At 38.7% G+C, this 27,520-nt stretch overlaps 1 protein-coding gene across 11 annotated transcripts in view; it reads left to right on the top strand.

Moving 5' to 3' along the window:
- LOC128688791 (titin-like) overlaps window positions 1-27,520 on the top strand; it is a 458,202-nt gene that overhangs the window by 401,924 nt on the left and 28,758 nt on the right. For all 11 annotated transcript variants that reach the window (XM_070085639.1, XM_070085635.1, XM_070085638.1 and 8 more), the window contains 6 exons: window positions 3,021-3,256; window positions 3,752-3,817; window positions 7,876-8,071; window positions 8,192-8,383; window positions 8,791-8,991; window positions 9,612-9,766. In XM_070085639.1, the coding sequence (XP_069941740.1) occupies window positions 3,021-3,256; window positions 3,752-3,817; window positions 7,876-8,071; window positions 8,192-8,383; window positions 8,791-8,991; window positions 9,612-9,766 (1,046 nt within the window). The remainder of the gene's footprint in view (window positions 1-3,020; window positions 3,257-3,751; window positions 3,818-7,875; window positions 8,072-8,191; window positions 8,384-8,790; window positions 8,992-9,611; window positions 9,767-27,520) is intronic.

Raw genomic sequence — 27,520 nt, 5'->3', positions numbered from 1 at the left:
ATCTGGAGGCTTGTATACCACCACAATGACAAGGTTTTGGTTTTCAGTCTTTACCACCAAAACTTCAACTACATCATTTGAGGTGTTTAGTAGTTCTGTGCAAATGAGCGACTCTGTGATGTACAGGCCAACCCTCCCTTGTTGCATGTTTAGTCTGTCGCATCGGACTAGGTTATAACCTGGGATCCATATTTTGTTGTTATAATGATCCTTTATGTGGGTCTCTGTGAATGCTGCAAACATTGCATTTGACTCTGTGAGCAGTCCCTTGTAATCAGTCCCTCAGCCTGGAGTTGATGTAATCAGACCATCTTCGTGCATATACTGTATTCTTTTCAAGATTGATGATGGACTGATTACAATGACTTCAGGCTGAGGGACTGATTACCTCAAACTCTATCTGATCTTCACCATTCTTGTTCATTTAGGACTGATAAAGCCAGTGCATGGCAAAACCTTTCCTCAGTAAAGATACCCAAGTGTTGTATGTGTGTCTAATTCATCAACTTGTTGGTTCTCTGAACCATTTATCTACAAGCTTAATGTTGTTAGATTTTGTGCATCTTCTGGTTCACTTCAAACTTTTAATACTGATGTATGTTCCTCAAAGGAAGCTGCACCTTAATTTTGGGTTGTGCAAGTTTTAATTTGCCAATTTTATTAAACAATTTGCTTTTTGTGAAATAGCTGGAGAATATTTTCCCATCAGAAATAAGTCAATGTTTGATGATATTAGGTTATCCTAGGTGAAATCTGCACGCTATATTTTTTACGTATCCATAACATGTTGCATCAAGATCATTGCAAAAAAGTTTGAATGTTATGCACCCAAAACCTAAATAAATTTATTTAAATCTTAAATGCTGGTCAATCTTAGAGAAAAATTTTGATTGTCCTTGGCCTATTTGGGTCCCAGTTTGACCTTTTGTATGGAAGACATTGGATATATTGAAATAGTGTTTTTAATGGGATATTTTCTGGATCACTTCTTTCCAGCCCAGCACTACCAACTGTGCTACAGAGGTTGATAAGTTCTACTCTAACCAGGGAAAGCAGTGACCTGCACTAACCTCTCCAGCGAAGAGCATTTCCTGGTTGGGGAAGTGCAGCTGGTAGGGGCTGGGCTAGAGATCTGAGGATTGACGGATCACGGGATCATCTTGGCATTAAATTGAGATATGTAGCATACCTGAAGGATGTTTCTGGGAGTCAGTGGCTCCTTCAGCCCTATCCCAAACCAGGCCTCCTGGTAGATCAAGGCCTGATCAACTGGGCTGTTATTGCTGGTCTCACACAGTCCAGTGGATGAATCACAGCCCAGCTGATCAGGAACTGATTTGAGGAACTTGTCATGTTCCCACTTGAAGACAGCCAGAGGATGCTAGTAATTCTCCTTGTGCACAAAGGAAGAATGTTGAAAAGTTGAGGACCTTTAACAATCAGTGAGTTCTTTTTTAGTGTGCTCATATAAACCGAGTCTTCTAGTGGGCAACTGACAACATTATGATGTTCAATGAGAAAAAATTTCAGTTACCGCATCACAGATAAATGGAGGAAATAAAAACAAGGTCGGGATAAACGACAAACTCAAACCACTCAGTAGAACATAAACCACGTGCAAGAGACCTGGGAGTGATAATGTCAGAAGGTTTCACATTTAAGGAGCATAATAATATTGCAACTGCAAGAAAATGATAGGTTGAATAATTGAAACCTTCAAAACAAAGAAATGCCAAGCCAATGATGATACTCTTTAGATCATTCATTCTCTCTAGATTGGAATATTGTTCTGCCCTTCAAGGCAGGCAAAAATTGCTGAGCTAGAAAATGTACAGAGAACCCTCAGTCAAGCACCTAAATTGCTGGTAGCACTTAAGTCTCAAGAACTGTACATCTTAGAATATAGATGAGAAAGATGCATCATAATCTGTTCCTGAAAGGCACTGGAGGGATTGGCACCAAACCTGCACACCGAAATTACTACTTATAAATACAAGAGGTTTGGCAGATGGTGCCAGAGACTTTAAATGAAAAGCAGAGGAGAGATGAGTAGACAGAGAAAACACAATAAGTTAAAGGGACTACAACTCTTCAACAGCCTCCATTAGCTGTCTTCAAAAGGGAACTCGGCAGATTCCTCAAAACAATTCCTGATCTGCTGTGTTGTGGAGCATGCTCTTTACTGCTGGTGGCAGGCACTGCCAGCTTGATCAATCAGGCCAGCACCAGGTAGCATGGTCTGGGACTGGGCCATGGGAGCAGTGACCTCCAGAGGCAATCCCAGGTACTTGTTGCACCCCTGATTTTAATTGGAGGCACTTCCCAGCATCTGCCAAGTCTTTTTGTTTTCATAGAGTGATTTCTGTGTGGAGGTCTGGGATCAGATGCTCCAGGATTTTCCAGGTGTAAAGTATAATCTACTGTACCTTTCTTGCCTACATTCCAGGGAATAGAGTTGAAATGTATATTCTTATTATTATTATTATTATTATTATTATTATTATTATTATTCTTATGTATTATTATTATTATGTATTATTATTAAATACAGGTTGACCATCACTAATCTGGCATCATTGGGACCTGTAGTGTGCCGGATTAGTGAGTTTGCCGGATTACAGAGTTGTTAGGTTAGAATACACTTAATTAACCTATCAATACATAGAGACTTTCTGCTACATCTTCCTCATTTTCATCACTGCTTTCTCCTCCACTGGCTTGCTGCTGTAGATTTACAACCATCTGCCAATTAGAGTCAGTATAATGAAATTTGAGTCAGTATAATGATGCAATTTGAAATTATGCTAGCCAAAATTAGTGCCGGACTACCGATGGAACTGGATAACCGATTGCCAGATTAGTGATGGCCGACTTGTACCTTTTAATTATCATTAGTCAGTAAAGTGGATTAACTGCAGTCTTTCGTTGTTTGAGTGTCTTCCAGGCATTGTACCCACCTGTGGGAAAAATAACTGTTAATGTATTCATTCTTTAGTGCTATTTTTTTTTCCCTCCTACAGAACCTGCAGGGTCAGAAGTAGAGCCAGCCATGCCAGCAGTTCATCAGACAACAAGAGAGGAGAGCCATGTCTCCTCTAGCACCTCATCAACAACAGTGTTCCAGAAGAGCACTGTCATGGAGTCTAGCCACTTTACCAAAGTGGTGTCAGATGGTACCACTGATGAGAAGAGACATAGCATGGCTGCCACCTCCACCTCTCATGTTCAGAAGGCTACAGGGCAGCCAACTGTCGAGGTGAATATAATGCAGTATTTCACTAATATTAGTCTATTGATTTTTCAATAAATTTGTCATAATTTTATATTAATACCTGTGATTTCGTAGAATTACATAGAATAAAAGGAGGTAAAGTAGTTGGAACTGATGGGATCATGACAGAAATGTTAAAAGCTTGGGGAGATATAGTATTGGAATGGTTGGTATTTTTGTTTAATACACGTAAATGTATGAAAGAAGGGAAGGTACCTAGGGATTGGCAGAGAGCATGTATAATTCCTTTATGTAAAGGGAAGGGGGACAAAAGAGATTGCCCTATCTTAGCACCTCTGCAAAAACAGTGATTATGTATGAATAGTGGTGAAAGTGTTGAATGATGATGAAAGTTTTTTTCCTTTCTTTCTTCTTGGGTCACCCTGCCTCGGTGGGAAACGGCCGACATGTTAAAAAAAAAAACAACTATGATTTCACTATCTGTGTTTCACTTACTGTGACTGTACATATTTATGTCAGGTCCATGGTGCCCACTTGCAGGAGATGAGACAGGAGGGAACTGCTCCACCAGTAATCTGTGACAAGGTAATTTTTTTTATTTTGACCTGTTTATCAGGCTGAGTTTTAAACAGTAAGCAGTGCTCATTATAAAATTACATAGAAACGTGTCTTCAACAAAAAGTAATGCTAGTTATAAAACTGCATAAAAATGCAAGCTAGTTTTTAAATAGCAGGCTGTGCTAGTTATTAAAACTCAGGATGATCTTTAAACAGCAGGATGTGTTATAGTTTTTTATGAAGTTATAAGACTTAATAAAAAATTAATCTTGAAATAAAAAATTAATCTTGAGGTGTATTTACATTAACAGTCCTCATGTAATTGACCTAGGATTCCATGGTAAAAAGTGTTGGGCCTACAAATAAAAAATGTTCATCACTCATGTGATACATTTATTCATTATTTTTAACCCCTTGACTCTCTCAACCCCAAATCTTGAGGTGTCTCCTGGTGTCACAAAATTAAAAAAAAAAAAAAATTCTTATGAAATGATAGAGAATCTTTTCCCGATTGTAATGACACCAAAAGCACAAAATTTGATAGAAAACTGACGGAATTATGCTCTCACGAAGTTAGCGACCTCAGCGATATTTATGAATCAGCGATTTCGCCCACTTTGAGCCCTATTTTCGGCTAATTCCATTGTTCCAGTCGACCAAACTCATAACTATTTCTTTAGAACTCCATTTTTTCTATCAATTGAGTACAAGAAACTGCCCATTTACCGATTTCAACTACCCAATAACGTGGTCAGAAATTTGCAATTTCGCCAATTTCATGAAAATTAAATAATATGAGAATTTCAAAATAGGGTCCAGAAGGAACAATGCAGACATTCCTGGCTCTAAAATAACATTTTCTTTGTTCATCAGTCACGTCTCCAGGCCCCTCTGATATTGCTCTTGCTTTCTATTTTGAATTTTTATTCAAACAAAAAATAAAAGATTTTCTGTTATGCAGATTACTGCAATATTGTAATAATTGTATAAATAATGTCGACCCAGTCATGACTGCATATTAGAATGGCTAGTTGGACATTTATTGGAAAATGACATCATTTGTTTACTTTTGAACATCGGCAAAAATCAAACATTTCCCCTACTTTGAGCTCCATTTCAAGGTTCTTTTCATAGTAAAACCAATCAAAATCACCTCTATTTCTATAATATGTTTTCCATTCTATCAAATGAGACCAAGAAACCGAGAATACAACCATAAATACTATACGAAAATAGACCACAAATTCAGCATTTTAATTAAAAAAAATGGTCGGAGTTTTTTTTTCTCATTATGCACTGTGTGCTGCAGGATTTTTTTATATGGTGCACATTGACCACACAGACCCATTCTCTCGCATGTTTTCCTACTAGCTTTCTCCTGCTTGATTTGAAGCTGCTAGAATTTATGAGTATATATACATCAAAAACGGTGGCTCGTAAGACATATATATACGACCAAAACAGTCAAAGGGTTAAATCTGAGTGTGTGAGGAGTACAGTACATTTAGTGGATGACAACATAAACTGTGTATCTTAAGGAAATGAATGCAAATGTAATACTTATTCTGCTTTTATTGAGAAAGAATTGCATATTGGGGTGTTGATCCCTGAGGTTGATTGCAAAGTGGAGAGATAATATTGTTATATTCTTGCTATAGATCCCTTGTATATCCACCCAGTGTACTGTACTGTTCAAGGTACATTGGGCGTGTTTCCTTACACGAGTTGTCTATGTTCACCCATCAGTAAAATGGTTACCTAGGTGTTAGTCGACTGGTGTGGGTCGCATCCTGGGACAAAATGGACCTAATTTGCTCGAAATGCTCTGCATAACAAGCAGCTTTCTATATAGTAGTATGTCATTGATGTCAGCTAGGCCTGTATACCTTGTACATATACGTACTTGTAAAAATAAAGATTTTTTTTTTTTATCGAACCGGCCATATTCCACCAAGGCAGGGTGACCTAAAAAGAAAAATGAAAGTCTCTCATATTAACTTTAGTACATACTGTTTACTGGAGAAAGGGTTACTAGCTCCTTCCTCCCAGCATTTTAGTCACCTCTTACAACATGCATGGCTTACAGAGGAAGAATTCTGTTCCACTTCCCCATGGGGAGAAATAAAGATATTACTATATTATACCTGGCTAATACAGCAGATTAGGTTCCACAACACTGCAAAAATCACCTTAAAGCAAATCACAGGCTTTTTTTCACTTGCCAATGCATATAACAGTTGAAACACATGTTTACACTGTCATTTATTAAGTGCACAATAGTGTTAGGCCTAAAAAAATGCAAAAGTAAAAATAATGAATAAAAAAATGCTACAGTACTGTATTGCTAACCTTAAAATATTTTCACCACCGTATTAGCAAAGTGCTCTGAAGCAAAGCGCTGCATATGGAAATACACTAATAGTTGAGATTCTACAAAGTCACTCAGAGTTAGTTTAACATGCTTATTATGCACCCCATACCCATCCTGTGGGTGGTAGTCAAAAGATTACAGAGGTACATAATGGGTCCAGGGACTGGACCCCAGTTATGATAGTTGAACTAGTTACAAAGGTAATGAACTCCAGGTAGATCTGGTCACCTATACATGGTTACAGTCATGAACAAATTACAAAGTAATGAGCCACTGACACGTCCACACTCGGTCACAATTGTAATGAGTTATAAATACAAATACGTATTAAGTGGGTCATACACCTACATGAGAGTGCACACACGAGCGCACACACACACACGAGGACGCACACACGAGCACACACACACACGAGTGCACACACATGAATGTGCACACACGAGCAGAAGTGCGCACACACGAGGGCACACACATGAATGCGCACACACATGAGCGTGCACACACACACACACACAAAGACAGGATGTTCCAGAGATTGGACACAGTAACAAGGGGACACAGTTGGAAGTTGAAGACACAGATAAATCGCAGGGATGTTAGGAAGTATTTCTTCAGCCACAGAGTAGTCAGTAAGTGGAATAGTTTGGGAAGTGATGTAGTGGAGGCAGGATCCATACATAGTTTTAAGCAGAGGTATGATAAAGCTCACGGTTCAGGGTGAGTGACCTAGTAGCGACCAGTGAAGAGGCGGGGCCAGGAGCTCGGACTCGACCCCTGCAACCTCAACTAGGTGAGTACAACTAAGTGAAGTGAGTACACACGAGGGCACACGCACAGACACAGACACGTGCACACCAGCGTACAAACATATGCACACACAAGTACGCACTCATGCAGAACAATAAGAAATTATATGGGCATGATAGCATTAACTGGTAATGACATAAACTGTGTATCTTAAAGAAATGAATGCAAATGCAATACTTATTCTGCTTTTATTGAGAAAGAATTGCATATTGGGGTGTTGATCTGAGGTTGATTGCAAAGTGGAGAGATAATATTGATAATATTGCTATAGAGAGATAATATTGATAATATTGCTATAGAGAGATAATATTGATAATATTGCTATAGAGAGATAATATTGATAATATTGCTATAGATCCCTTGTACTCATCCAGAGACTCTTCATGACGGTGACCAGAACTTCCTCACTTCTTTCCCTTACCCCATTTGTATCCTAAAAAGAAGAATCCCATAAGGAAATACTAGCCATATTACTGTACTTGGATTTGTTGGATTATCCTGGGTTCATACATAATACACCTATCCCAAAGCACATCATTATGTTCATTATTTTCACTATTTTTGCTTATATCATAATTTATTAATTTCTGTTTCTGTTTATATTCTTCCTATTTATATTCTTCATATTTAATTTATTGTACCTTTTGGAGTATTTGTTGTTATAAAAATACAGTACATTAAACCATTTAAATGTTTGCTACCAGTTTACCTCAACCGGCTGGCTTAAATTTTATTGTATCTTTAGATTAACCCAAACCAGCTAAATACTAACAGACATAAGTCTCTTATTGACAGTCTCTAATGATAGACAAGTATGACCTCAGATTACTCAGTACCACACCTGTTACATTTAGCTATAGAGTAATTGTTTAATTACCTTCATGTGTTTATTGACTATTTGTTTCAGGTGAGTCTGGTTAAGAGAGAAGGTGAAATAGTCACTCAGCAGATCAGCCAAGACACAAGCACTGCTGCATTCTCGCCACCTGCCAAGAAAATTCTAATTTCAAAGAAGAAGTCAATGCCGGCAAGATTTGTTGCTCCACTTCAAGGTGTTATCACTAAGGAGGGTAGTCAAGTCACACTTGAATGTATCATTGATGGTAAGTCTTGTACTGTAGAAATATCAGTTTTTAACTGAAATTTGATTACTATATAGTACATAACAGAAAAGACCAATTTTGTAATATACACTCTGGTAACTTTGTTGATTTTCTTTAAAGGTTTCCCTGACCCATCAGTAACTTGGACCCATAATGGTGGACCACTGAGTGAAGATGCACAAGTGAAGACACACCTTAACAAGACTGCTGTGATCATTCCAAGAGTGAACCAGAGTCACTCTGGACACTACACCTGTCTGATAGAGAATGAAACTGGTTCAGCTCAGTGCACCTGTGATGTCATTGTTAAGAGTAAGTGCAATGTTGTGTGTGGTGATGGTGATAGTGATGTATTAATGGTTAGTGTAAATTATTTAGTGACTCAATCTTAAAACATTTTAGTCTCAACTTTTTTAACAATTTAATCCTCCTTCATTCTCTCCTCTTCCTTCTCTTCATTCCCTTCTCTTCCTTCTTATTTCCCCTTATCTCTCTTCTTCCCCATTTCTTCTTCTCCCCATTCCCTCTTCCTCCCCATTCCTTTCTCCACATTACATCTTCGTCCCCATTCCATCTTCGTCCCCATTCCCTCCACATTCCTTCATCCCCATTCCCTCCAAATTTCTTCCTCCCCATTCTCTCTTCCTCCTACTGTAGTTTTTGTCCATTAATTATTAACATGTTATTTACTGTACAATATTTATTGTATCTTTTAACAGAGACTCAGTTCCCACCTGTAATTTCAAAAAGACTGCAGCCTGCTGTGGTAGGCGTGAATGAACGTCTTCATTTAGAGATTGATGTTACTGGTACTCCCTCACCAGACGTGTCATGGACAAAGGATGGCCAGCCAATTAGAGCCAGTGACCATATTGCTTTGAAATCAGAGGGTACTAGGCACTTGTTAGTTATTCAACTAGGTGAGTTTCTTGGTTTGTTTTATTTTTGTACTTCTGTACATTCAAAGCATTTTGTAACAATGTTTCAATCATAGGCCTTCTGTAATACAGGATTTTCCAGTTGAGGAAATTCCTTTCCCCACCCAGCTTCTCATACCTCATAAATTGTTAAGCTTTTAATGTATCACAATCATCTCCCAAACTAAGACTCTAAAAAGGAAGCATGTGTACCATTATTCATTCAATAGCTGTGTTCCCATAGGTGTGCAAACTTCCCAGCTCAGTGCCCTTTAAACTGCAACATCTCCACCTGTCATTATTTTTGTTGGTAAAGTGTTAAATAGTGGTGTTTGGGGCAAAGAATGTTTAGGCAATAGAATACAGTAGTACAGTGCATCCAGAGGTAACGAAAGTAAAGATAACAGTAAATCATGAGAAAGAATCATGTGAATGTACTATAGACCAAAGAAGTGCAGCTGCTGCTTTCTGCCTTATTCTTGCAGATGTTTTTTTTAAATACTGTGTCTTTTGTTATTTTTCTATTTTTGTTGTTAGAACTGCATTAATTATTAAATAAAAAGCATTTTATTTTGATTAAGGTTCACTTTCAGTAGCAATGACGATTATCTAAAAATTCACAGCCGAGCCAGGGGACTCGGGTAGATATGGTGTTATTGCATCCAATCCTGCTGGTCGTGCAGAGTCTTTGGCTGATGTCATGGTAACTCAGCTAATTCTCGACAAAGCTCCTCCTACACACAGAATGATGTTCACAGATGTTACTGATGAAGCTAAGGTATGTGTCTAGTCTTGGTGTTTTATGACTTTACTTCCATTTTTAACAGATAATGTATAAGTAATCTGATATGAACATGGCAAAGATTTATTGTAGCTCATGAGCTTAACCAACAATTTATATGGCATTATTTTTTTTTATTTGGGGTTTCAACACATTTCCTAAACAGAGAGAGTGCTTAACAAAAAGTAAGCCTTTATATTATTCATAATTGTCTCTGCTCCATTATATGCATCATTCTGTAATTAACAGATCTAGTTCCCATGTACATTTTATTTTAGCTGTTATTCATTATGGAATTTTTGGAAGAGTATTGATATCATTATGTGCTCAGTAGTTTGCCATGTACTGTCAGTTTGCCTTTATGTGACTCTATTACTTTAATATGGATACACTATGGTGATGGATAATCTTTACTCACTTCACCTAATGCATAACTTTCTCACGTAGTGCAAACTGTAGGGATGAATTCTGGAATTATTACATAAAGAAAAGCATGAATGTTACACATAAATTCTTAAAGCACTTGAGGTGTTATCTTTATGCTTAAGTCCTTCCCTTACACCTCACCTGTTCACTATGCTGTATATCCTCTTTCTGCTTAGTTATACACATTGAGGCTTGATATATCTCCTGATAAGCAAAACATAGCCTTAAAATAAAGTATTCAGGACATTGTATAGTCATCCATTTATCCAGTTGATTGTTGGTACTTTAATACCTTTATACTCCCAAGGAGTGTGGCTTATGGTATTTCCATTGGGGCCTTACTGTTCTCTCCCATAGGATGTGACTCACAACAGTCGGCTAACTTACAGTTACTTAATTGCTGCTAGGTGACCGGGCAGCAGGTGAAAGATTTGCCTATATATCTAGACCTGCCCAAGATTGAACCTAGGTCCTTTAGTTGTGAGCTGTGAGAGATAAGAGATGGGCTCAAGTTTGCCTTTTTATCTTGCTACACAGTTATATGATATAAATAAAATAGGGTGCCATTGCCTTAAAAAAAATGATCTAAAACTATGGAAATTTAGAATCATTTTTTGTAATATGATTTTGTCTGCATCATATTTATATGAGAACCTAACTGTGATTAATGAGTCTGTTGATATGTTAACTGTTAACATGTTTCTTTCTTCCTTAGAGCTAAAGATTTATTAAAAATTATATATTTTTTATAGCACTTTTGTGTCACTTTAAAGTATATTTTTTAATCTTCACTCACTTTACTTGGCTCTTCTTTCAAGATTATTGGGAAAATGAATATATTGTAATAAATGAATATACTGACTGTAGATTGCAGTTATGAAGTGAAAGATAAGATAAGATACTTTATTTCAGCTTGATACAATGTTTGCATAAAGGTGAATGACATTTAGGTGTATATGAAGAAAGCCCTTTAATATGCAGAGCATTTCAGGGAACCTTAAGACTAACTTAAAATTAATAAGGCAATGACGGTTTGAGTGGTTTTATACATGCAGTCTCTTATAATAATAATAATAATAATAATAATAATAATAATAATAATAATAATAATATCTTTATTAACTACAAGTACATGTACATGGTATACAGGCCTAGCTAACATTAATGACATACTACTTTAGAGCCACCAGGCCCGGTGGCCTGGTGGCTAAAGCTCCTGCTTCACACACAGAGGGCCCGGGTTCAATTACTGGTGGGTGGAAACATTTCGACACATTTCCTTACACCTGTTGTCCTGTTCACCTAGCAGCAAATAGGTACCTGGGTGTTAGTCGACTGGTGTGGGTCGCATCCTGGGGGACAAGATTGAGGACCCCAATGGAAATAAGCTAGACAGTCCTCGATGACGCACTGACTTTCTTGGGTTATCCTGGGTGGCTAACCCTCCGGGGTTAAAAATCCGAATGAAATCTTATCTTATCTTATCTTAGCTGCTTGTTATGCTGAGCATTTCGAGCAAATTAGGTCAGTTTTGTCCCAGGATACGACCCACACCAGTCAACTAACACCCAGGTACCCATTTTGATACTGATGGGTGAACAGGGGCAGCAGGTGTCTTATGGAAACACGTTTCTAATGTTTTCCAGCCATACTCTGGACCTCATTGTGTCAGCTGAGTGTGCTAGTGATCAAGCTACAGGACACCTTAGGTGTGTCTCACTGCAGAAGTCACATTTTCACTGGTCACCAAGAAACATTTTGAACATCCTGTGCTGTAGTACGTCTCGCAAATCAAGAGTTAAAATTTCCATAGAAGGTGCTTGCCACTTGGTGCCTTGAGTTAAGGGTCTGCATGATAAACATTCTTCAGCTGACACCATCCAGGAAATACATATGTAGGCCTGTAATCATTTAAATGCTGCATTACTGTTTTCAGTGATAAATAATTCAAGGGTTTTATTCAGTTAGTTCATATAATATCTTGGTAATATATTAAATGAACAGTGGAAACATACTGTACAACAAATTTGTGGTTTAATAGGTACAAAGTAAACATACTTTCTCACCTTCCTGCTTCTGTTCAGTTGTTCTTCTCACTTACTTCCACTTGCTGCACACCTCAGGTTACTTCCTGTCCACCTCTTGGGCTTTCCTCTAGAGTTGTTCAGTCTTTGTTCATTCTCATCACAGGGAAGATTTGCCAAGCACTATTTCTAACTCCAAATAAAATTTAAAGTTTTCTATTTGAAATACAGTAGACCTCCAGTTTTCGTAATTAATCTGTTCCAGAAGGTTGGCCTAAATCCGAAATGGCCTAAAACTGAAGTAATATTTCCCATAAGAAATAATGTAAATCCAATAAATCCGTTCCAGACACCCAAAAATATTAACAAAAAATACATTTTTTAAAGAATAATTATGTACAGTTTTACATACAGAAAACAATGAGAAATAAATATAAAGCACTAGATTTAATAATAAATGAACATTACATACCTTTATTGAAGACTCTTGTTGGCATATGAAAGAAGGCGAGGAGGGGAGAGGGAGGAGAGTTTATTGTTTGGAAGGGGAATCCCCCTCGATAAGGACTTCAGGTATCAAAGCCCTCTCTGGGGTTACTTCCCTTCTTTGTCTTTTACTGCCACTAGGACCAGCTTGAGAGTCACTGCACCCCTGTCGCACAAAAAATCTGTCCAGTGAGGTCTGTGTCTGATGTCTCTTTTAGATTTGCCTAATATGGGACAAGACATTGTCATTGAACATGTTGCAGACAAGGCTTGCAACAGCTTTCTTAGGGTGATATTTCTCTGCAAAACGTTGCACCTCACCCCACTTTGCACAAATGTCCTTAATCACTGAAGAAGGCACATTCTCCCCCCTCTCTTCCTCCTCTGAAGCAATATCCTCAGCTGCAGTCTATTGCTGTTCCAGTTGAAGGTGTTGCAGCTCTTCAGTGATTAGCTTTTCCCTTTGGTCGTCCACCAACTCTTCCACATTCTGGCCACTCACATCTGACCCCATGGACTTCCCCAGTGCCACAGTAGATTCCACAATAGGCATAGGGTCCTTAGGGTCAGCCTCAAACCCTTCAAAATCCTTCTCTCAGACACATTCTAGCCACAATTTTCTCCAAGCAGAATTCAAAGTCCTGGAAGTCACTCCCTGCCAAGCCTTATCTATAAGGTTTATGCAGTTGAGGATATTGAAGTGATCCCTCCAGAACTCTCTTAGGGTCAGTTCAGTGTCCAAGGTCACTTCAAAGCACCTTTGAAACATTGCTTTGGTGTACAGTTTTTTGAAGTTTGAATTGACCTACTGGTCCATGGACTGGATGAGAGGAGTGGTATTAGGGAGCAAAAACTTCACTGTGATGAAATTACACTCCTCAAACAATAGGTCTTCCAAGTCTGGAGGATGAACAGGAGCATTGTCCATTACCAGGAGGCACTTAAGTGGCAAATTACTTTTCAAGAGGTATGTCTTCACACTCAGACCAAATACTTCATAGACCCAGTCAAGGAAAATTAGCCTTGTGACCCACGCCTTATTATTAGCTTTCCACATCACACACAATTTACTCATGATGACATTGTTTTTCTTGAACACTGTGGGATTTTCAGAGTGATACACCAGTAAAGGCTTTACTTTGAAATCCCCACTAGTGTTACCACAGAGCACAAGAGTTAGCCTATCCTTCATAGGCTTGTGTCCTGGCAGTGCCTTTTCCTCCTGCATGATGTAGGTCCTCTTTGGCATTTTCTTCCAAAAGAGGCCTGTTTTGTCACAATTAAACACTTGTTAGGGAGGAATCCTTTAGCCTCTACGTACCCTTGAATTCATCAGTGAATGCTTCGGCAGCACATTTGTCAGAACTTGCAGCCTCACCATGCCTTACAACACTGTGTATGCCACTTTGCTTCTTGAATCTCTTGAACCAGCCTTTGCTGGTCTTAAATTCATTAACAGCAAAACTCATTCCCAGCATTTTCTTTATGAGATCCACGTGCAACTGCCTTGCCTTCTCACATATTATCCCCTCCAAAACACTCTCTCCCACTAATTGTTTCTCATTGCTCCACACCAACAACAACTTCTCCACATCCTCGATTGTTTGAGACCTCTGTTTTGTTAGCATATGTACACCTTTCTCAACATCAGCTTCCTTGATTCTGCTTTCTTCAACAGGATGGAACTGATTGTTGATGTAGATTTCCCATACATCCTGGCAAGCTCCGCCACACATACGCCACTTTCATATTTTGCTATAACTTCTCTCTTGAATTTTATCGTGTTTCTCACCTTCTTTACCAAAGGGCTGGCACTCTTAACTTTCTTTGGCCCCCATGGTGGCTTATTTCACAGTCAGTAAACAATAAACAGGCACAAAAACAACGAAGTAAGCACAAAAAACAATGGAAGAAAGCACGGAATACTCCTTACTGGACGAGAGAGAGAGACTGACTGTGATACGCATGAGGTAGTGCATCGGGCAGCTGGGTGGATGCATCTCATACCAACTTACTCCCTGTTCAGAACATCCACACTTACTACTGTGCAATCTATATCTACAGGACCTTAAAATCCAATATTAACCTTGACCTAAAATGCTTTCTTGATAGTTGTGACAGGATCCACAGGCATAACACCAGACACAAACATCTCTATGACATTCCCTGTGTTCGACTAAACCTTTACAAAAATTTAATGTATTTCAAAGGACCTAAAATCTGGAACACCCTACCTGAAAACTCTAGAACTGCAGACACATTCATCACTTTCAAAACTACCATTAGAAAACATCTTATCTCCCTGATCCACCCCGACAACTAACTACATGATAACCACCTCGTGGTTCACAATTACACTCACTCACCCACTGACTATAAACTCAGAAATACTAATCTTAAAATAATAAATCCTAACTAGTCATAAGTTTGCCTATGATACTCCAATATAGACACATTGTATTGTGCCAAAACAAAAGCATTCACATTGTTAAACTCACAAATTATGATGTAGTCACTTAGCCTTAATACCATAATCTGTAAGGATTTAATGTTAAGATTTAATCTAAGTTTGCTCGAAATGCCTAGCCATGCTAGGTGTCCTAGTGGCCCCCTCTGTAATTAGTATTTTATAACATGTAAACCACACAATACCCAAAACCTGTAAACCCCACATTGTAACCCTTAGAGAGAATAAACTTGAATTGAACTATATCTGAGTGGATCCATGAAATCTGGAGGGAAATTTCACTGAAAAAAGTGCTTGATTTCCGAATTGGCCGATTTCCGCACAGGCCTAAAACTGGGAGTCCACTGTATTCCCATCTAGTGAACTTATAATTAAATTTAATCGTGCATATTACTACTAATTAGAATTTTTTTTTTTTTTTTTTTTTTTTTTTGAAAAAAAATAAAAAACAATGAAATGGTAGAGAATCCTTTTCAGCAGGTAATGACACTAAAAGTATGAAATTTTATGGAAAACTTGCAGAATTATGCAGACACAAAGTTGAGACTTGGGTGCAATTTATGCATTGGCAGTATTGCAGATTTGGAGTCCTATTTTAAGCCCATTCCATTGCTCAATTCAAAGTTTATTCTCTATAAGGATTACAATGCTGAGTTTACAGAATTTGGTTATTGTGTGGTTTACATGTAGTAAAATACTAATTACAGAGGGGGCCACTAGAACTCCTAGCATGGCTAAGCATTTCGGGCAGACTTAGATTAATTCTTAGCTTTAAAATATTACAAATTATGAGGTAAGTTGGTATTATGGCTAAGTGACTAAATACTAGTTTGTGAGTTTGGCAATGTGAATGCTTTTGTTTTGGCACAATACATAGTTTCAGTATTGAAGTATCACAGGCCAACTTATGACTAGTTAGGATTCATTATTTTAAGATTGAGATTGATATTTCTGTTTATGGTCAAATGGGTGAGTGAGTGTAAGTGTGAACCACCAGGTGGTATTCGTGTAATTAGTTGACGGGGTGTATCAGGGAGATAATTTGATCAAATTCTTGGCTATTTCAGTAGTATGCTTTCCATTCTATCAGTTGAGCCCAAGAAACCCCCTTTCAGTCATAACTACCCTATAAAGTGCACAGGTTAGGTTAGGTTAGGTAAGGTTCGTCAGGAAACAGGACAAATGTTTCCTGACGCGGGTCTTAGTCAGATGATGACCCGCCTTTGGAGCTTTTGGTCATCTGACCGAGGCCTTCCGCTGGCTTACCGGTCCACCCCTTTAAAAATTATGGTCATTTATAACCATTGTTACTTGTTATAAAGTGCACAGAAGTTGATAATTTGTCCAGTTTTACACAAAATAAAAAAAAAATGTAATATAAAAACAAAGTCTCAAATAAACATTGTAGACATTTCAGGCACTAAAACATTTCCTCTGTTCATTAATCACATCTCCAGTCCTCTCTTATATTACACTTGGCTTCCATTTTGATTTCATCATTACACAAAAAATCAAAGATTTACCCTTTTTCAGTTAAAATATAACCAGGAATGATTGGTCTTGGTTTACAGCATCTCATTTATCGAGGCAGGCCTAATAAAAGCCCATAAAATAGACTCAGCATCTAGGAGGGTCCTTATTTGTCCTCCAACAAAAAAAAATTAGGAAAATCTATTATTTCCAGTTTCAGGCTACTTACGATCCTGAAACCAGTAGTATATCTTCCACTGTATCTGGAGTTTACCTGTAGAGAGTTATGAGGGTCAGCACCCCCACGGCCCGGTCTGTGACCAGGCCTCCTGGTGGATCAGAGCCTGATCAACCAGGCTGTTACTGCTGGCTGCACGCAATCCAACGTACAAGCCACAGCCCGATTGGTCAGGTACCGACTTTAGGTGCTTGTCCAGTGCCTGCTTGAAGACAGCCAGGGGTCTATTGGTAATCCCCCCTATGTATGCTGGGAGGCAGTTGAACAATCTCGGGCCCCTGACACTTATTGTATTGTCTCTTAACGTGCTAGTGACACGCCTGCTTTTCATTGGGGGAATGTTGCATCGTCTGCAGAGTCTTTTGCTTTCATTGTGAGTGATTTTCGTGTGCATGTTCGGTACTAGTCCTAGGATTTTCCAGGTGTATATAATCGCGTATCTCTCCTGCTTGCGTTTGAGGGAGTATACAGGTCCAGGAACTTCAAGCACTCGCAGTAATTGAGGTGTTTTATCTCTGTTATGCGTGCCATGAAGGTTCTCTGTACATTTTCTAGGTCAGCAATTTCACCTGCCTTGAAAGGTGCTGTTAGTGTGCAGCAATATTCCAGCCTAGATAGAACAAGCGACCTGAAGAGTGTCATCATGGGCTTGGCATCCCTAGTTTTGAAGGTTCTCATTATCCATCCTGTCATTTTTCTAGCAGTTGATACCAAGTTGATACCAGTTGATACCAAGAAACAGTAATAAAACCATAAAACCTATCCTAGAAAATACTGCAAAGTTGCCATTTAAAACCAAACTTGAGGTCAGAGTTTTGCTTTTCCCATCATACACTACATGGGGCAGGATTTTTTTAATACTGTTCACACTCACCACACACACCTATTTTCTCATATCTAGGCCAAAATTTACAGCTCATAGGTTATCTGAGGGAGCTGAGCTGAAGACAATTCTATGCGAGGGACCTTGGTATCAGTGACGTAGATCTTTGTGACAGACAGTGAAGGGCTAATAATACAGAAAAAGCAGTATTGGCAAATTTTAAAAGTTTTCAAATTTACCTGGTGCCTTCCTCTTTTATTGTGGTACTGCTGGTCTCTCTTGTCCTTCTCTCCATATCACCTTACACTGTAGAACTGAAACTTCAGCAACCATATGTTTGACTATTCTTGCTGCCTGTCCATGTCCTCCTACACATTATAATCCTCTTTAATTTTTATTCTTGTAATGAATGTGACTTGCATGTTGCAAACATTGGTATTTAAGTGAAAAAATTAATTTAACATAATTATTTTGAATATAGAAGAGTATTTGCAGTACAGATAGTATAGGTCTGTAAAACCTGTGTAATTTTTGTTTTGGGTATTGAATAGATGACTTATTGTTTCAGTTTGATATCTTTATTTTTTTTGACACACTAGCTGTCTCCCACTGAGGCAGGGTGACCCAAAAAACAAGACTTTCACCATCGTTCACGCTATCATTGTCTTGCCAGAAACGTGCAGATACAACAGTTTAGATGCTCCTGTAAACAGCAGATATCCAAAACCCCTCCATTAGAGTGCAAGCACTATACTTCCCACCTTCAGGACTCAAGTCCTGGAGGTGGGTGGTAGTCAAAAGATTATAGAGGCACATAATGGTCCAGGAACCGGGCCACAAAGTTTTGATATCTGAATATGACTTATTGGAAGTCAGAGATTTGTACAGAACAGTAAAGAAGTGAGATTAAAAAAGTATTATGTAACATATTGTATTTCAAAGGAAATGGCTTGGTAAGCATTAGATTTAAATGCAATAAATATTTTGTAAATATTAATGAACAAATGTGAATTATATCTTGGAAATTATATTTGATAAGTGAATAAGAGTATGAACAGTCCATGTATATATGTATTAATGGTTTAATAAAAGAAGAGTAAGATTGAAAGCTGTTAGTGAATATGTGGAAGAGTGTGGTATGCAAAAGTAGTATAATATTCTAGCCTGCAGTACATTGCACAAGGTGGGAAGTGTTGTCAGGTGTTGTCTCTTGTCCTAATGTGTTCATTAGTTAGACTGCTTTATTTACACTTGTATATGGCACAATAATCTGCTTCTATAAGATGTGCTCGACTGATGCTCTTATTTGTTTTTTACTATTAAGCTAGAGTTTTGTAATTAAGTTAGTAGATTATAGCCTAGACTAGTAGTACTGTATTACAATCTTTAATTTGTATAATTTGGTTTCCAAAAATTGAAAACAGGGAGATGACCACAATTTTGTAATCTGAAATGTCCATGTTTAAGGTGCCGTTCTTTACAGGATGAGGCATATTTTTTGTTGTTTAACAACAATGCTTTTACTGGTCACACTGTTTGCCTCAAATTAATACAGATGTCAGCTTAAGAAAATCATCAAGTTTTGCTTTATTTTTTCTGTGGAACCTGTGGTGGTGCAACATATTAAACCATTTTATTTATTTATAACCTCATTGGAAAAAAGACCTGGAAATATAATCAGGATGGTGTCCATGCTGTTTTACCTGCCAAGCCCACGACAGCTGTAGTAACCTGACACTGTCAACGCTTACTTCCTCATAATAAGAAATTTTCTGTTTGTTTTGCCAATCGCATGGATTGTACGTGGAGAATGTGTATTACATATACGTACAGAGTTATCTGGTATCAGTATAAATGGGAAATCAAATAACAGCAATTTTGCATAAAATGAACCTGCATAAAACAAGAAAATTATGTATATGTATTGTAGGTATTAGGTTGGTAGACAGCAACTGCCCAGGGAGGTACTACCGTCCTGCCAAGTGAGTGTAAAACGAAAGCCTGTAACTGTTTTACATGATGGTAGGATTGCTGGTGTCTTTATTCTGTCTCTTAAACATGCAAGATTTCAGGTACGTCTTGCTACTTCTACTTATACAGTGGACCCCTGCTTAACGATCACCTCCCAATGCGACCAATTATGTAAGTGTATTTATGTAAGTGCGTTTGTACATGTATGTTTGGGGGTCTGAAATGGACTAATCTACTTCACAATATTCCTTATGGTAACAAATTCAGTCAGTACTGGCACCTGAACATACTTCTGGAATGAAAAAATATCATTAACCGGGGGTCCACTGTACTTAGGTCACACTACACATACATGTACAAGCACATATATACACACCCCTCTGGGTTTTCTTTTATTTTCTTTCTAGTTCTTGTTCTTGTTTATTTCCTCTTATCTCCGTGGGGAAGTGAAACAGAATTCTTCCTCCGTAAGCCATGCGTGTTGTAAGAGGCAACTAAAATGCTGGGAGCAAGGGCCTAGTAACCCCTTCTGTATAAATTACTAAATTTAAAAAGAGAAACTTTTGTTTTTCTTTTTGGGCCACCCTTGTCATGTAGGGGGGTAATGATTAGGGGAATAAGAGGGTAAGAGGAGGGAGTTAGTAGGTAGGGGGCAGGCGAGGCAGTAGGAGGGATGAGTGCGGAGGTAGGTAGGTAATGACAGAAGAGGTGAGCCGTAGGTAGGTAGGTAATGACAGAAGAGGTGAGCCGTAGGTAGGTAATGTGAGGTCATTGGTGACTACAACTTCACCTCTCATTACTCTACCCACCACTCCACACTACTCACCCTCTCACTACTTTAACTAAACATAAATAAATGGAGAAAATAACGGGGACAGTGAATATTACTATTCTACTCAAACACAGTTTATTATTAAGTCCTTGTACAATAATATATTTGGGAACAGGAGTACATCATTGGGGTTTATATAAATGGGGTGGTACACATAAGCAGTGAGACAGGGAATACAATCAACTTGACGAAAATGAATATAACTTACAATATAGCTCAGAGGGCAGTTCATCACAGGAACTAAGCCACAGGTTCCAAGACCTACACAGCACGAGTACTGCGCCAAACCAGTACTCTGCCCAATGCCTCCAACAGTCTCCTCCAGAGACTTCAGCAGCCTTCTCCCGAGCCCTGCACCCCAGCAGCAGCTCCGCTCAAAGTCTCAGCTCAGGACCTCTGCATCCAGGCCAGAGCTCCGCACGAATCTCTCTGCTCAGCTGTTCCTTGGGCTTATATCGTGGTCCAAGTACCCTCCACAACCACGTGTATGACCTGACACCTAGGTCTGACGCCGTCAAGAACAAAAGACCTCAGACGTGGGCGTGGCTGACAGACGTTTGCCAAGGCAAGGTGTGACCATATAATTGGTTAAATTAGGTCTCCCCAGAGACCTCACAAGCCCAGCTGGACTACATCACATCCCCCTTTCTCCCCCAATTTAAAATATCTGAGAACTAGAACAATTTGTCCTAGTTATTAGACTATTTTAATCCTAACCCCTTAATTCTATTACAATACAAAGACAAAATTATACATAATACAAAATTATTCAGCTACATATATTTCCCTCAACTTTCTCATCTACCACAAGGCAGCGTAATCAGTACACCTCGCAGTTGGCCAGCATAATAGTTGCTCTCTGGTGCAAAGCCTCCTTACCCGTCATTTCTCCTTAAACCTAAATATCGGGCTCCAGTGCCTTCCCTACTTCTACTAGAAATGCACTAGCCAATGCTAGTCACCCTCGCACATTATCCATTGGGCCAAACCTCTCTAGGCTTCTATGGCGTGGAAAACTGCTCCAACGGGTTGCATTCTTTCAAGTAACTGCAACTGGACCACTTCACGACCACCAAGGTCTCATTTTCGGCACACTTCACTTGCACACTACAACATCTGAAAATCAAGACAGGGCAGGCATCGCAGCTAAGACCCTCCATTATCCTATGCCACTACTAGGATTCACTGGCCTCATAAAACAAGGCGGCCATAATCACTGGACCGTATTCAAGGTCACCTTATTTCACACAGGTAACACTAACACTTCTGGCAAATCAAAGTAGGCTGGGGACATCTCACACTCTCAATTGTCTCTCATGGCTGACAGGACATCCCCGCATACCGGTCGTACATGTCGACCAGCAAGGCAAGATACACCTCCATACCACCCTTGATAACAGGCTGGTCCCAGCAGCTGGAGTCCATCTCCGTGGCTCGTGTCCTTCCACATCTCTGAGGATGGCAGCTCCATCTTAGTAGACTCTCTTATCCTGGCACACCAGCCAGAATCCCTCACACACCACTTCAGCATCACTGCCATCTCCTCCTCTTGAGCTAGGCAGCATCGCAGCATCACAACACGGCCACAGCATATCCATCATCACAGCACGGCTGTATCACAGCAGCACACAACCCGGCCACAGCATCGCAGCACGGCTACAGCATCTCAGCATCACAGCACGGCCGCAGCATCTCAACATCACAGCACGGCCGCAGCATCTCAACATCACAGCACGGCCGTATCACAGCAGCACACAGCATGGCCCTATCACAGCAGCACACAGCATGGCCACAGCATCGCAGCATGGCCCCAGCATCTCAGTAAACTGCAGCATCATAAGCAGCCGACATCAGCAGCAGCAGGCTATGGTCAGATGCTCGAGGTGAGATGAGGTGGTGAGGTCACTTCAGGTGATTAGCAGAGGTGCGGTCACCCATCCCTGGCAACTGCGGGTAATGGTCACAGAGGCCGGGTGATGCAGACAGACACCCACTACAATGGATGACAGACCAGGGCAGCAATACATCTACTGGGGCACATCAGCTGGGTGACTGGGCACATCAGGTGGATAGCAATCATAGGCAACTCTTCAATGGGTGACAGTTGTGGGTGAGTCTTCCAAGGCAGGCTGGGTGACTTCTCATTCCTCTGTAAATATTCAATTTCGGCCAGTAATTGCTTCCCCCAAAAGTCTCACCCAAATACTGATATTCTCCACCATTTATCTCAAACCAACAACCAACTCCACCAAATATAATATTACACCCAAACAGTTACTCAGACCCACCGTCTGAAAAGAGGTCAGTTAAGGTCACTAGGATTATAATATCACACTGATATTTACTTTAACTTTACACACACAAGAAAAGAAAATGGTAGTATAACATAAGTATAACCGAGCAGTCAAAAATAAGGCACATGGGACTGGTTCCTACTATAAAAATAATAAGAACCACCACTGCTTAGACGCCATGTCATGTAGGGGGGTAAGAGGAGGAAGTCAGTAGGTAGGGGACAGGCGAGGCAGTAGGAGGGATGAGTGCAGAGGTAGGTAGGAGATGACAGGAGAGGTGAGCGGTAGGTAGGTAATGTGAGGTCACTGGTGACTACAACTTCACCTCTCATTACTCTACCCACCACTCCACACTACTCACCCTCTCACTACTTTAACTAAACATAAATAAATGGAGAAAATAACGGGGACCACGATATAAGCCCAAGGAACAGCTGAGCAGAGAGATTCGTGCGGAGCTCTGGCCTGGGTGCAGAGCTCCTGAGCTGAGACTTCGAGCGGAGCTGCTGCTGGGGTGCAGGGCTCGGGAGAAGGCTGCTGAAGTCTCTGGAGGAGACTGTTGGAGGCATTGGGCAGAGTACTGGCTTGACGCAGTACTCGTGCTGTATAGGTCTTGGGACCTGTGGCTTAGTTCCTGTGATGAACTGCCCTCTGAACTATATTGTAAGTTATATTCATTTTCATCAAGTTGATTGTATTCCCTGTCTCACTGCTTATGTTTACCACCCCATTTATATAAACCCCAATGATGTACTCCTGTTCCCAAATATATTATTGTACAAGGACTTAATAATAAACTGTGTTTGAGTAGAATAGTAATATTCACTATCCCCGTTATTTTCTCCATTTATTTATGTTTAGTTAAAGTAGTGAGAGGGTGAGTAGTGTGGAGTGGTGGGTAGAATAATGAGAGGTGAAGTTGTAGTCACCAGTGACCTCACATTACCTACCTACCGCTCACCTCTCCTGTCATTACCTACCTACCTCCGCACTCATCCCTCCTACTGCCTCGCCTGTACCCTACCTACTAACTCCCTTCTCTTACCCTCTTATTTCCCTAATCATTACCCCCCTACATGACACCCTGCCTTGGTGGGATATGGCCAGTTTGTTGAAAGAAGAAGAATATATATATATATATATATATATATATATATATATTCTTTCTTTCAACACACCAGCCGTATCCCACCGAGGTGGGGTGGCCCAAAAGGAAAAACAAAAGTTTCTCCTTTCATATTTAGTAATATATACAGGAGAAGGGGTTACTAGCCCCTTGCTCCCGGCATTTTAGTCGCCTCTTACGACACGCATGGCTTACAGAGGAAGAATTCTGTTCCACTTCCCCATGGAGATAAGAGGAAATAAACAAGAACAAGAATTAGAAAGAAAATAGAAGAAAACCCTGAGGGGTGTGTATATATATGCTTGTACATGTATGTGTAGTGTGACCTAAGTGTAAGTAGAAGTAGCAAGACATACCTGAAATCTTTCATGTTTATGAGACAGAAAAAAAGGACACCAGCAATCCTTCCATCATGTAAAACAATTACAGGCTTTCGTTTTACACTCACTTGGCAGGACAGTAGTACCTCCCTGGGCGGTTGCTGTCTACCAACCTACTACCTAGATATATATATATATATATATATATATATATATATATATATATATATATATATATATATATATATATATATATATATATATATATATATATATATATATATATATATATACACACACACACAAAACAACCACTCTGAAAGAATAGAGAAATTCCAAGCTCTTTCGTGACTACTCATGAGTAGTCACGAAAGCGCTTGGAATTTCTCTATTCTTTCAGAGTGGTTGTTTTGCATATTTTGAAATCACCTGTTTTCTGTGATCTTATTGCATATATATATATATATATATATATATATATATATATATATATATATATATATATATATATATATATATATATATATATATCTATATACAGTGGACCCCCGCTTAACGATCACCTCCAAATGCGACCAATTATGTAAGTGTATTTATGTAAGTGCGTTTGTACGTGTATGTTTGGGGGTCTGAAATGGACTAATCTACTTCACAATATTCCTTATGGGAAAAAATTCGGTCAGTACTGGCACCTGAACATACTACTGGAATGAAAAAAGTTCGTTAACCGGGGGTCCACTGTATATATATATAGATATATAGATATAGATATATAGATATAGATATATATATATAGATATATATATATATATAGATATATATATATAGATATATATATATAGATATATATATATATATAGATATATATATATATATAGATATATATATATATATAGATATATATATATATATATATCTATATATATATATATATCTATATATATATATATATATATATATATATATATATATATATATATACAGTGGACCCCCGCATAACGATTACCTCCGAATGCGACCAATTATGTAAGTGTATTTGTGTAAGTGCGTTTGTACGTGTATGTTTGGGGGTCTGAAATGGACTAATCTACTTCACAATATTTCTTATGGGAACAAATTCGGCCAGTACTGGCACCTGAACGTACTTCTGGAGTGAAAAAATATCGTTTACCGGGGGTGCACTGTATATATATTTTTTTTTTTTTTTTTTCTCAACAAGTCGGCCGTCTCCCACCGAGGCAAGGTGACCCAAAAAAGAAAGAAAATCCCCAAAAAGAAAATACTTTCATCATCATTCAACACTTTCACCACACTCACATTATCACACTGCTTTTGCAGAGGTGCTCAGAATACAACAGCTTAGAAGCATATACGTATAAAGATACACAACATATCCCTCCAAACTGCCAATATCCCAAACCCCTCCTTTAAAGTGCAGGCATTGTACTTCCCATTTCCAGGACTCAAGTCCGACTATATGAACATAACCGGTTTCCCTGAATCCCTTCACTAAATATTACCCTGCTCACACTCCAACAGATCGTCAGGTCCCAAGTATCATTCGCCTCCATTCACTCCTATCTAACACGCTCATGCACGCTTGCTGGAAATCCAAGCCCCTAGCCCACAAAACCTCCTTTACCCCCTCTTTCCAACCCTTTCGAGGACGACCCCTACCCCTCCTTCCTTCCCCTATAGATTTATATGCTTTCCATGTCATTCTACTTTGATCCATTCTCTCTAAATGACCAAACCACCTCAACAACCCCTCTTCTGCCATCTGACTAATGCTTTTATTAACTCCACACCTTCTCCTAATTTCCACACTCCGAATTTTCTGCATAATATTTTCACCACACATTGCCCTTAGACAGGACATCTCCACTGCCTCCAACCATCTCCTCACTGCTGCATTTACCACCCAAGCTTCACATCCATATAAGAGTGTTGGTACTACTATACTTTCATACATTCTCTTCTTTGCCTCCATAGATAACATTTTTTGACTCCACATATACCTCAATGCACCACTCACCTTTTTTCCCTCATCAATTCTATGATTAACCTCATCCTTCATAAATCCATCCGCCGACTCGTCAACTCCCAAGTATCTGAAAACATTCACTTCTTCCATACTCCTCCTCCCCAATTTGATATCCAATTTTTCTTTATCTAAATCATTTGATACCCTCATCACCTTACTCTTTTCTATGTTCACTTTCAACTTTCTACCTTTACACACATTCTCAAACTCATCCACTAACCTTTGCAATTTTTCTTTAGAATCTCCCATAAGCACAGTATCATCAGCAAAAAGTAACTGTGTCAATTCCCATTTTGAATTTGATTCCCCATGATTTAATCCCACCCCTCTCCCGAGCACCCTAGTATTTACTTCTTTTACAACCCCATCTATAAATATGTTAAACAACCATGGTGACATTACACATCTTTCTCTAAGACCTACTTTTACTGGGAAGTAGTCTCCCTCTCTTCTACACACCCTAATCTGAGCCTCACTATCCTCATAAAAACTCTTTACAGCATTTAGTAACTTACCACCTGTTCCATATACATGTACTTGCAACATCTGCCACATATATATATATATATATATATATATATATATATATATATATATATATATATATATATATATATATATATATATATATATATATATATGTATATATATATATATATATATATATATATATATATATATATATATATATATATATATATATATATATATATATATATATATATATATATATATATATATATATATATTATTATATATATATATTTATTTATTTATTTTTTTATTGCTGTATGTTCAATCAGAGCACTAAATCAGTAAGTACACGGTAGAAAGGAAAAATGGTAGAGATAAAGGTGTTGAGGGAAGGACATCAACAGAAGGAAAGGAGGGGACAGAGGTCACATTAGATGTAGTAAATTGGAGTCTGATAAGAAATCATAGAGTTCTAGCATTAAAGGTGGGACAGACAGAGAGACGGACAGACAAAATAAGCATATCAACGTGCTGAAGATGGTGTGCTCTCTCATAGTTTATCAAGATATTGGATCATACATTATATAAAATGTGAAGAACATCCTTTTACAATTTTAAAATAATTATATCCTTCATAAAACTCAGAATTTATGTGCGGTACTGTACGTGAAATTGACTTTTTTTTACTGAGACAATATCCCAGATATTATCTCCTTTATGTTTTGACTTCTAAATGTGATTCATTCTGATTTTTTT

This window comes from Cherax quadricarinatus, chromosome 16 (assembly GCF_038502225.1).
Source record: "Cherax quadricarinatus isolate ZL_2023a chromosome 16, ASM3850222v1, whole genome shotgun sequence".
NCBI classification, from domain to species: domain Eukaryota; kingdom Metazoa; phylum Arthropoda; class Malacostraca; order Decapoda; family Parastacidae; genus Cherax; species Cherax quadricarinatus.
This window is presented reverse-complemented; position numbering and strand designations above follow the sequence as displayed.